The 12961-nt window shown below is 34.3% G+C and overlaps 1 protein-coding gene across 6 annotated transcripts in view; it reads left to right on the top strand.

The window, feature by feature from the left end:
- LOC134239409 (centriole and centriolar satellite protein OFD1-like) overlaps nucleotides 1-12961 on the top strand; it is a 32281-nt gene that overhangs the window by 7915 nt on the left and 11405 nt on the right. Inside the window, exons 1-2 of one of the 6 annotated variants that reach the window (XM_062721583.1) lie at nucleotides 5645-5906; nucleotides 6321-6435. In XM_062721583.1, the coding sequence (XP_062577567.1) occupies nucleotides 6333-6435 (103 nt within the window). In that variant the 5' untranslated portion in view covers nucleotides 5645-5906; nucleotides 6321-6332. Of the gene's footprint in view, nucleotides 1-5644; nucleotides 5907-6089; nucleotides 6208-6320; nucleotides 6436-12961 lie in introns of those variants that run through there. The other 5 variants (XM_062721588.1, XM_062721587.1, XM_062721586.1 and 2 more) reach the window with 5 other exon arrangements.

Raw genomic sequence — 12961 nt, 5'->3', positions numbered from 1 at the left:
ATGATATAGTGAAAATGCATTAATTCTTCAAAAATCTTCTTCTCTGCTATGTACATTTCTATACATGTACATAGTTATGATGAGGAAGGATGCCTCTTCCAAAACTGTGAATTTCATGGCCCGTGGGTCCGGGGTTCTGGTGTTAGGGTGGGGCTCTACCGGTAATCATTATATATAGTGAAAATGCATGAATTCTTTGAAAATCTTTTCCATTGCTCCTAGGTATTATGCCAATGATCTTAGTACATATATTTATGATGAAGAAAGGTGCATCTAGCATGATTAATTTCATGTTCTCTGGATCAGGAGTATCGGGAGGGGGGGGGGGGGGAGTGGAGGGGTAACAGTACATAGTCTGAAGATAAATAAATGCCTTGAAATCTGCTCTGTGGTATTAATCAACCATTTATGATGAAATAAAATTTATGATAAAATTTCCAAAATTTTTGAATATGTGGCCCCAGGTTCAGTGGTTCCTCGGGGTGGGGTGCACGACTGGTTATAAAGTGAAAATGCATTTTCTCTTTCTTACTCTGATCTAACTCTGGGTAGTAACTAGAGTAAGCAGTCTAAGTGTATAATTATGATAAGCAATGGTGCCTCTTTCAGAGTTGTGAATTTCATGGCATCTGGTTTAAAACACGAACCAACCCTTACAGAAATTTCTGATAAGTGACTTATAAGTGATTTATTCTTTTACTTATAAGTTGTTTATTCTGGACTTACACTTCACTGATACATTAACTTATAAGTGACTAATTTGTTACTCATTAGGATTTTATATGCAAATGAGCTAACATAAGTGACTTATAAGCCAGTATTAGCCACTTATGCTTTATGCAAGTATAGTCACTTATAAGTGACTATAAGTGACTTATAAGTCAAGCATAAACTCTTCATACTTTATCAAGTATTAGTCACTTATAAGTGACTATAAGTGACTTATAAGTGAAGTACAACACTACCTGTAAGATCTTAATTTAGAACAGAACTTCCAACCATGCAGGTGTTGCATGATATGTTCAAAGCTATTTTTTTACATATACACATGTATCTGCACTTTAGATGAAATAATCAAGTAAAAATTTTATGGAAAAAAAATCACTTTCATATGACATTTCTTTGATGATGCAAACTTAACATATTAATTCAGTTTAATTCAGTTTATTAATTCAGTTTATTAATCCAGTATATTAATTCAGTTTACAAACAAAAATGTTGAACAAAAAGGCAACAGGATTTAATGAGCTTGAGGCTTCTTCAAATTTATGAAATCTGAAAGCAACTGAGTCAATTGATTCAAAATTTCAGGCAAAGGAAGTTAAAATAGAGAGATGATGTAAATATAGAACCTACTTGTTGTACCTGATGTGAAGGCATACTCAAAATAAATCTAAAATCTCAAACATCCTTTCACAGACACAAACTTGGTTTCAAATTCTTGTTGCTGATCTCTGCAGAGACAAACTTTCTGATTGGCTACCTTGAATACCCATAATGCTCCTTGAGAGAAGTCTAGTATAGGGTAAAAATTATAAGTCCACACTTATACTTCGCTCATACCATACTGATCTTCACTTATAAGTGAGGTATAAGTGAAATATTCACTGATATGTAGCTCATCTTTACTTATAAGTGAAGTATTAACGAAATCCGTTCCTCACTTATACTTACTTTGACTTATAAGTAAATTTCAAAATTTATAAGTGACTTATAAGTTGCTAATAAGTGGATTATAAAACACTTATAAGTTCTTATTAGTTTTTTCTGTAAGGGAAAGTCAATTTTTGGAAAGTTGTTTCATGATACTCAGGTGACCTATAAGGCCCGTGGGCCTCTTGTTAACTAAAATCTTTATATTATGACTCGGATAAACATGCAATATTCTTGATAACAGTTTTGATGTTGACAGAATTAATGATACTTTTTAAAGAAATATTTAGCACAGTTTTCAATTTTCATATGTACAGTACAGGAAAAATGACATTTCATATACAGGTGAAAATAAAATGAAGGGGTCTGAGCATACTTATAGATGAGAGTTTATTCAAAGTATTGATTCTGAGATGGTCATGTCATATATATATACGAGGGCCGATCAAAAATTACGCGGACTCTGCTATTATTTTCTCTTACAGACGTCATATAGTTATGAAATTTCACAGAAATATGTATCTTAAAGATTCCAATAAATTAGGGAAAAAATTTCTGTATTTTAAAAAAACTATACTTAAATTATCGGTATATTGATATCGCTGATGGAGAGGTACGGCGCACGACAAAAAAGTTGAAGCAATAGCATGCGGAATCCAAAATTTAACTCATTCATTTTCTATAATTCGCGATATTTTTCGACAATTTTCTCAAATATATCTTTAAATTGTTCTATTATTATGTATTTAGATTTCTGACATGATATTTGAAGTACTAAGAGAAATATAGTGGTTTTTCTCCGATGCGATTCCCGTGAAAACGACTGTGAAAATGACGTCTCCTAAATTGACGGCGCACCACACTTTTTAGCTCACCTCAACGAAGTTGGGGGAGCTTATGTAATACCCTCGGCGTCGGCGTCCGTGTCGGCGTCGGCGTCCCAGGTTAATGTTAAGTTTTTTGGAGCAGTTTTCTTTTTAAGTACTTCTATGTCCTATATTGATTAGACATGCATGGAAGATGGTTCTAGTGTGTTTCTTTGTACCAGTCAAAGTTTCAGATGCTGCAGTTTCGGCAAAGGAATGACCAGGTTAATGTTTTTGGAGCAGGTTAACATTTTTGGTGCAGTTTTTGGTTTAGATTTCATTTCCAAGTAACTATAAGCCCTATGTTGACCAAACTTGCATGGATGATACATCTAAGGATGCATACTACCGGGCTTGCTTCGGATGCTGAATCTGACCTACATTTTCCGGTTGAGTGAACAGGTTAAAGTTTTTGGTTCAGGTTTCATTTCCAAGTAACTACAAGTCCTATGTTGACCAAACTTGCATGGATGATACATCTAAGAATGCATACTACCGGGCTTGCTTCGGATTCTGAATCTGACCTACATTTTCCAGTTGAGTGAACAGGTTAAAGGTTTTGGTGCAGGTTTCATTTCCAAGTAACTTTAAGCCCTAAGTTGACCAAACTTGCATGGATGATACATCTTAGAATGCATACTACCGGGCTTGCTTCGGATGCTGAATCTGACCTACATTTTCCGGTTGAGTGAACAGGTTAAAGTTTTTGGTTCAGGTTTCATTTCCAAGTAACTATAAGCCCTATGTTGGCCAAACTTGCATGTATGATACATCTAAGGATGAATACTACTGGGCTTGCTTCGGATGCTGAATTTGACCTACATTTTCCAGTTGAGTGAACAGGTTAAAGGTTTTGGTGCAGGTTTCATTTCATATATTTAAGCCCTAAGTTGACCAAACTTGCATGGATGATACATCTAAGGATGCACACTACTGGGCTTGCTTCAGATGCTGAATCTGACCTACATTTTCTGGTTGAGTGAACAGGTTAAAGTTTTTGGTGCAGGTTTCATTTCCAAGTAACTATGAGTTCTTTAATGACCAATCTTGCATGGATGATACATCTAAGTATGCATACTACCAGGCTTGCTTCGGATGCTGAATCTGACCTACTTTTTGTGGATGAGTGAAAATGTTAGTTTTTGATGCATGTTTCATTTCCAATTAACTATGAGCCTTATAATGAGTAAACTTGCATGGACGATACATCTTAGGATGCACACTAATGGACTTGCTTCGGATGCTGAATTCGACATACATTTTTCAGATAATAGACCAGGTAAAAGTTATGGTTGCAGGTCTTTTTCCAAAAAACTATAAGGCTAATATAACATAGTATAAACCAAACTTGCACAAATGTTGCATCAAGAGATGAAAACTCTCAAATTGCTTCAGATGCTGGATTTTGATTACATTTTCATTAAGAAGAACTAGTTTAAATTATTTATGTAGGTCTATTTCAAAGTATCAGATCAAAATTGCTTAAATATTTTCATTTTTGGAATGTACACATTTTTGTTGGTTAATTGTGTGACTTTGCCTTACTTAAAGACAACATTCATTGAGGTGAGCTCTGTAATCTCTGATTACCTATGTTTTAAATTTATGTGTTATGCTCGAGATATCGCCAATATATATCCAAAATATGCATAATAAAACATGTAGTAAACTAGGGTATTCGTAACATTCGTCCACAAATGGCAAATTGAAATTTTAGACCGTTAGACCTCTGTATAAACTATAAAGGTTATACGAGAGTACGGGAAGAAGATTATCGACGAAAACTTTGTCCGGACTGTAAAGAACGCGATTGAGAGTCACCAATATCACACTATATCTCATAAATACCTGCAGTTTTTGGTTTTAAAACAAAAAAAAGAATATTCTTTACCTGTTTAATAGATTTTAAGCTTGAAAAGAAATGGTGTTTGGATGTTGAGTAGATAAAGTAACTCAAACTGTACATGAAATCTTGGGAAAATGTTGAGAACATGAAAGCTTGATCACAAATTTTTTTATTATAATTTCTGTGACGTGGAAGATTTTGCTGCTCCGTGACACAATGATATGTCCTGATAAATCACTCAAAATTGATACCAATTTACAACATTTTGATATGAAATTTTGAAGACCATATAAGTAAAGATTCATTTATATTATGTGTAACATTTTGCCCGATTATGTCGTCAAATATTTTTTCTGTGCAACAAGTCCGCGTAATTTTTGAACGGCCCTCGTATTTAAAATAGATATGAAATTCAGACAAATTTCAAAGTCCACCAATTATTTCCTTTAAGTCAGTGTGTTAATTTATGTGGTTGTCAATGCACATATCAATAAATTCAGACAAGTTTTCCCTGTGGGATTGTACTCCTATATAGTTTTTACACTATAGTGTATTTCTAGGAACTGGTCCATTTCCCTGAGGAAGTAACCTCGTCACACTGGACTTCCTCTCAGCCGACTCGAGTACTTACGTTACTAATACTTCTACTACTACATCTAGATACTTATAGTCATGCAAATGTAGCACAGTATCTTAGTCCCACTAAAGTATAAACTGAATAAACACTTCTCTAGTCTATTACAAGTTTGTTTTATTACAATCATGCATACAGTCATGCCACTTGCTTAGTAGCAAGGGTCTCAAAAAAGTACTTACATGTAGTTCTATTAGATGCCCATAAATACCAATTTGGTCCCTCTCACAAAATTTTAGGTATATGTATCAGTTTGGATTTTAATTTAAGATCGAATAGTATGGTATTTTGTTTATTTAAACAATTTTATTTTTATTGAAAATTTTATTTTAAAAAAATATATGAAACATAAAAAAGATAAGTCAATTTGTTTTGAAAATGATGCTTCCTAAATCACAATTGAGAAAATATTTAGCCTATTACTTAAAAAAGCTGCCAAACTAGGTCAGAGGTGCAGTTTTAGAGATAAGGTACACTTTGTAGTTAATTTTTGTTGACTCAGACCCAACCCAATAACTCGGAGTCCCTCACCGAGATTTGTCAACTGAGGCATAGCCCGGGACAAATTACAGACAACTAGCCTTAAACCACATGCAGTAAATGTGGCAATGAGTATTTAATTTTGTGTAATTGTGTGGGCCGACCGACTTAATTAGACAGATAGTAGGATTAGTCGTCCTGTAAAGTTGGAGGATGTACGTGTGATTAGATTCCCCCATGCCGTGCCCCATTGACTCACCTGGGTTCGTGACCCACATCCTGTCAGAGTCTGTGGACAGTAAACAAGTTCTCTAGATTTAACTGCCTCCCCTTGTGTGTGTGTTGTGTTGTTGTTGCATTCCTTTAAACTTAAATAATCTTTTAAAGGTTGTGTTTCGGAGTATATTTTTTACTTTTACACTAATCAGTAAGTCATTGTACTTTTTCTTATTATTTTTTTTTTTTTACTTGAAATTTAATTTAGATGTATTTACCTTGAATTTTTATTTATTTAAATATGAAGTTTGTAGGTTATTTAAAATCTCATGCAAATATGTATCTTGTATTTTCTTTGTGCCTTAAATGTGTGTATTGATTATGAATCCTGCTCTGCATATAAATATATATAATCATGATATACATCTGCTGTCAAAAGTTGGATTATTCTAGTGTGACGTGACAAATACAATTTGATTTACCGCAAGGAAGTATTTCTCATACAAAAACTTGTGAGTTTGTGAAAAATCAGTGTAAATCTCACTGAAATATTACAGGAAGTTTGACTGTAGCCTGGATTTGCTGAGTGAAAAACTTTTTAAATTCTTTTTGCATTTTTTGTCAGCTTGAGTCTAAAATGGCAACAAAAGTGGCCCCTGAATTGTTGAAAGATGTGCGAGCGGAACACCAGCTTACCCACGTAAAAACGGAGGAAAAGAACCCCCTCCCCTCCGCAGAAGGTAAGAATTTACACAATCACTGCAGTACAGAATGTTACCTAGTATCTTACGACAGGGTTTTATTGTTACTATCTCATGTAACCTTATGTTAACCAATAAATCCATAGGGAGCTGTAATACAAATATTTTTAATGTGGTAAATGGATTCTTATAGTGGAACACTGTTTATGAAATCTCAAAGACAAAAAGTGTTTGTCAGCACACAATCATTTAGAAGACATCAAGTGGTCATGTATTAGATCAGTTTAAAAACAGCTGGTGTCTTTATATTGGTTCATCTAACTGAAAGACAACAGTTGTCTGAATTAGATCATTTTAAAGACAGCAAATGTCTGCGAATTATGTCATCTAACCTAAATGACATGAAGAGTTTGTGTATTAGATCATTCTTAAGACAACAAGTGTCAGGGTATTAGATCATTTAAAAAAAAACAAAACAGATGGAGCCATAGATCTTTTGAAACTTCAAAAAAAATAGGTTTTAAAAGTTACATGTGTGTGCATTAGATGATGGGGAAGGTAGTATCAGAATAATGTTTTGGATCTCTCTCTGGCTTACAAGGTTGTTGGTTGTTAAACATTCGGTTTATCTTCAGTACTTAATCTTGCACAATGTTTGCAGGGAGATGTTATTATGTAACAGTTTTAAGGGGGTGGAGAGATGTCATGATTGAGAAATTACAAATGTCGGAAAACGTTTGAAGGGCTCTCACAGGGGATTGCGTGCTAGCTGTATAATTAGAGAATTTGCATGGAGAGAAAGGCTTGTTTTGATGGGGACCTTTCCCACCTGTGGACCTGGTATCTAGGACTGTCTCAATAGACTATCCACCTGAATCAGGTACATAGGACATCTCTCCGTGGAATGTTTCACCTGTCTGACGGGAGGTTGGTCCATTGTGTCATACAGGTGTAAATGTGATGGATAATTACTCTCTCACTGGATAAACTGTTTTACCTGGCCAGGTATATAAGTGCAGGCCTGTGACAGAATTGAGTAGATATGTTATTGTATAAAGCACAGATTGGCACCAGTTCTGTCAACTTGGATCACTTCTTCTTTACTGACCAACCGTGAGGACATTAAGGGGCCTAAATACAGGGACACACCGAAGAGTCCAGTCATATACATATATACATAGATGTACAGACACATTAGCAGTAAACAATAGAAAGTAGTGCAAGACTAGCTCAATAGTTAGATTAGAAAAATGAATTCTGATTTATTATCAAATCAGTACATGCAGTAATTATTTTGTAAATTGAGACTAAATGGGTTACATTGAAACATAAATATCAAAGAGGGCGTACAATTTTCAGTACAATATTATAATCCATATTTTACAACATTTAGATATATAACCACGATGGGGGAAGTGTTGAAAATTGTATTGATAGCTGGTTTCAAGTTTTCTGGTTTGAACTTTCAGTAATGAGTTTGTTACAGCTAAACTAATTCTTAAGATGAGCAGATTTTTAGACGATTTCCTGCTAAAGGTCACACTAGATCCTAGTACAGCTCAGTAAGTTTGGGGTCTGTCATCTCAATAACCATCTCAAGGAAGATTAGGGGGGATGAAAGTGTCATCTTACAAACTAACAGCTCAAGGAAGAGTATGGGGTGATGAGTTAGTGAGAGACTGTCATCTCACATCTAACCATCTCAAGGAAGAGATACACAGGATAAGCGAATACGATAGAATCCTGACCTCTGTATAGAACAGGAAAACAGGCTTATGGTTTTCTCTGAAGGAAAAGGGGAAGAAAATATCAAGGAAATTATAAAGAATTATTTTAACCTTACAATATCAATTTTATTTAAATTTGGAGTATTCATATTTCCCTGTACATTTATTAATTGTAAACATTCCTGTTACACAGAGTGGTTTATATATTGATTACAAATTACGATCTCTACAGGAAGAACCTGCACACAACAGATCATTTATTGAGGATTCACCACTGAGATAAAGTTTTAAATTCCCCGACCCTGCTGTGGTTTACAGCTTTAATCTGCCCACTCAGTGTCTGATTTATCTGTAATTACTCCCATTATGGCTACATGTCTAAATGTTGTAAAACAGGGATTATAATGTTGTCTACACAGATTTAGAATTATGCGAATAAGAATTTGTTTATCGTGCACACCAATTGAAAATTTTTCAACGCAGATGCAAAATATAAATCATTTATTTTGCATACTTTATATTCTTCAATTGAGGGATGATTTGAAAATTTAATAAATCTATATACGTATATTAGACTGCTTTCACCTTGCAATTAAACTTTTTTTTTAAAGAGAAGAACTGAAATTTAAGTTAGAAATGTCCTAATTTAAACCACATATTATCCCTATGGCACCTCCTATTCTTGGGGAAGTACTGCATCAAAACTATTCCAAATATGAACTGCGCTTTCATATTAGAGAGTGTAATTCTAGGGCAAAAGGGCGTGCGACATATCTAAGATCCTTGTGTCAGACATTGTATTAAATAACCTGTATATTACAGTGAAACTCGAGAATATTTAGCCATTGTTCACTTTACTATCTAGATACAATGGATGGCCCACTTCAATCATTTCATGCCTCATGAACTACAAAATATCAAGGACATAAATCTCAGTGTATATAAATCCTTACAATTAAGATTTTATGTTTTAAATAATACACAAATTCAATTTTAAGTAGAAAGAGAAAAAAAGTTATGGAACATGACAATTATGAAAAGAAATTAAGAAAATTAAGAAAATTGGGTAATTATGGACTGTAGCTACTATATAGCCTTGGCTAGCAAAGATGATCCCTATAGACTACAGCTACAGTCAATTGAGTATGTTGGAAGCTTTTTACTATAGATGTAGAAGTACAGTATAATAGTGAGAGACATACATTTCACTAATTGTATTGGTGTAGTAAGCTTTAATAAGCTGTGTTTGTAGAATTGTAGCTACAGTCATTGTAACTAAGTATGTAGTAAGCTATAAGCTCTCTTTGTAGACTTGTAGCTACAATTGATTCAGATTGCTATTGAGTGTGTAGCAAGCTTTTAAACATTTTATTACAGTAAGCTAGAAAGAGGTACAGTCCATTTCTAGTAATCATGTAGTAAGCTATTATCTGTAGACTTGTAGCTACAGTCATTGCGATTGTGTATGTACTAAGCTATTAGCTGTATTTGTAGCTAAAGTCATTGCTATTGAGTATGTAGTAAGCTATTAGCTATATAGCTACAGTCATTGCTATTGAGTGTGTAGTAAGCTATTAGCTATATAGCTACAGTCATTGCTATTGAGTATGTAGTAAGCTATTAGCTATATAGCTACAGTCATTGCTATTGAGTATGTAGAAAGCTATTAGCTATATAGCTACAGTCATTGCTATTGAGTATGTAGTAAGCTATTAGCTATATAGCTACAGTCATTGCTATTGAGTATGTAGTAAGCTATTAGCTATATAGCTACAGTCATTGCTATTGAGTATGTAGTAAGCTATTAGCTATATAGCTACAGTCCATTGCTATTGAGTATGTAGTAAGGTATTAGCTGTATAGCTACAGTCATTGCCATTGAGTGTGTAGTAAGCTATTAGCTATATAGCTACAGTCATTGCTATTGGGTGTGTAGTAAGCTATTAGTTGTATAGCTACAGTCATTGCTATTGAGTATGTAGTAAGCTATTAGCTGTCTCTGTAGACTTGCAGCAGGAGAAATGTCATGAAGAACTCCTTCAGCATGTGGAGACATTCGATTCACAACAGCTTCATCGGACTCGCACCAAGGAGCGAGCCATGCTCCCCGACTCCAGTAGTGAGTTCAGTCCCCTGTAGTGAGTTTAGGCGTGACAACTAACAGTTTTATATCAGGAGTGAAGGACTTTATAACCTCACACTGTGTAGTGCGCTACGTGTTAATGGAAATTTTTTCTCTCCACAGTTTTCATCTTTTAGCCAGACACTATATACTTTACACTGCCTGCACTTTTTCATTTGTCTTTCTTGTAGTAAGGATTTTCTATCTCTGTAGTACCCAGCTCTACTTTAAGTATATACAGACCAAGTATTTCTTTAAACTAATAAGTTTAACCTTTCTAAGCTAGTATAAAGTTTCTTCTTTCCTTGTTATTTGAAGTAATTCATCTAATGTAAATATTTTATAAATTAGAAACAGATTTTCTCTGCTACATATAGTAATCGGTACAAATTCTCATGGAATTTGAAAAAATAGGAAGAAACTGCTTGAGGCTGTTTTAGAAAAATGCGTAATTGCCTGGATATTTTTATACGGAGTTCACTGTCCTTATTTGGCTCTTACTTATATCACTGATATCAATGAAAGGCTCATTTTAAAATTTGGAAAGAATCCAAATTTATATTTATGCAATGATATCTAAGTGAATTACAAAATAAAGGGGAAAATGATTTAAGGTTGATGAAACAAATAACTTAAGTTAAAGCATTAGAGAAAGGCTAATAGACTTAAGCATTAGAGAAAGGCTAATAGACCTTGTGAGAAAATAAGTTTGATTTATAATTTATGTAAATGTAAACAATTACAGTAAGACTTGCTACGAGGGAATAGCTGGGGACAACAGATTAAGTTTTTTATGATCAAGGTTGCTTGTAAACACATACAGAAGTTTATGTTTAAAATTGTGTTTATATATATGGAATTTTAAAGATGCTTTAGGAGAGCTTGTATATATATGTAAATGTAAACTAACTCTCTGTTAATATTGTACGATTTTTATACTTTGATCTTTAATAGAAAATATGTTAAAGAGGAAAAAAGGATAAAGAAGACATGTTATTCATCATGTTCATATTTCACTTTTTTCAGTGCTTGAGTGCGTTGTTCTGTTTTGTTGTGATGGTTGATATAAAGATGCAAAAACGATATTTTTCTGCCCCAAACACTCAATTTCATTTAATGAACAAAAAATTAATGAAGATTAAAATAATGTTTACATGCATGAATGTTTTACTTGAATTATCTTTTATATCAATTCTGTATTTACACAAGCTTTGCTTTACAAGCTTTTATATCTTGCTTGCATGGCCAAATTCTTTGCAGTGCTTCTAGAAGAAAAAAATAGAGAGCGACATCTGAATAGCATTAGTGAGTTCCTCAAAAGTGAACTTCGACCCACAGAACCGCTGGAAAAAGTAGTCCTTCCAGACATCAGCAGTAGGTCTTACTTCTGTAGAAGTATTCAGTGTTTGTACACAGAGAAACTAACAAGATAACCTGTGTTTAACACCCTAGTAGTAACCTTCAATATGACCTCGACCTAGTGTTGTACACTAACAAGTCTACTAGTATTGTACACAGTTAAACACTAACAAGTCCACTTGTGTTTCACTCCCAGAGTTAAATACTAACAAATCGGCTAATATTGTACGCCCGGAATTAAACACAATTAGTAACCTAGTGTTGTATACCCAGAGATAAACACTAAGGCCACCAAGTCTACTACAGTTGTATACAGAGTTAAACAAGAACAAGTCCATATGTGTTGCATAGCCAGAGATAAACACTAACAAGTCCACTAGTGATGTACACCCAGAGGTAAAAATAAATCAACTAGTGTTGTACACCAAGAGATAAACACTAACAAGTCAACTAGTGTTGTACACCCAACAGTTACACACTAACAAGTCAACTAGTGTTGTACACCCAAGAGTTACACACTAACAAATCAACTAGTGTTGTACACCCAGAGTTACTAACAAATCAACTAGTGTTGTACACAAAGAGTTACATACTAACAATTCAGCTAGTGTTGTACACCCAGAGTTACACATTAACAAGTCAACTAGTTTTGTTCACCCAGAGGTAAAAATAAGTCAACTAGTGTTGTACACCCAGAAATAAACACTAACAAGTCAACTAGTGTTGTACACCCAGAAATAAACACTAACAAGTCAACTAGTGTTGTACACCCAGAGTTAAACACTAACAAGTCAACTAGTGTTGTACACTCAGAGTTAAACACTAACAAGTCAACTAGTGTTGTACACTCAGAGATAAACACTAACAAGTCAACTAGTGTTGTACACCCAGAGATAAACACTAACAAGTCAACTAGTGGTGTACACCCAGAGATAAACACTAACAAGTCAACTAGTGGTGTACACCCAGAGATAAACACTAACAAGTCAACTAGTGGTGTACACCCAGAGATAAACACTAACAAGTCAACTATTGGTGTACACCCAGAGATAAACGCTAACAAGTCAACTAGTGGTGTACACCCAGAGATAAACACTAACAAGTCAACTAGTGTTGTATACCCAGAGTTAAACACTAACAAGTCAACTAGTGGTGTACACCCAGAGATAAACACTAACAAGTCAACTAGTGTTGTACATCCAGAGTTACACATTAACAAGTCAACTAGTTTTGTTCACCCAGAGATAAACACTAACAAGTCAACTAGTGATGTACACCCAGAGGTAAAAATAAGTCAACTAGTGTTGTACACCCAGAGTTAAACACTAACAAGTCAACTAGTGTTGTACAGCCAGAG

The sequence above is a fragment of the Saccostrea cucullata genome, unplaced genomic scaffold (genome assembly GCF_032062105.1).
Source record: "Saccostrea cucullata isolate Sc308-1 unplaced genomic scaffold, CSIRO_AGI_Scuc_v1 ctg344, whole genome shotgun sequence".
NCBI classification, from domain to species: Eukaryota; Metazoa; Mollusca; class Bivalvia; order Ostreida; family Ostreidae; genus Saccostrea; species Saccostrea cuccullata.
Note: the sequence above shows the minus strand (reverse complement) of the source record. Positions and strands in the feature narration are given on the sequence as shown.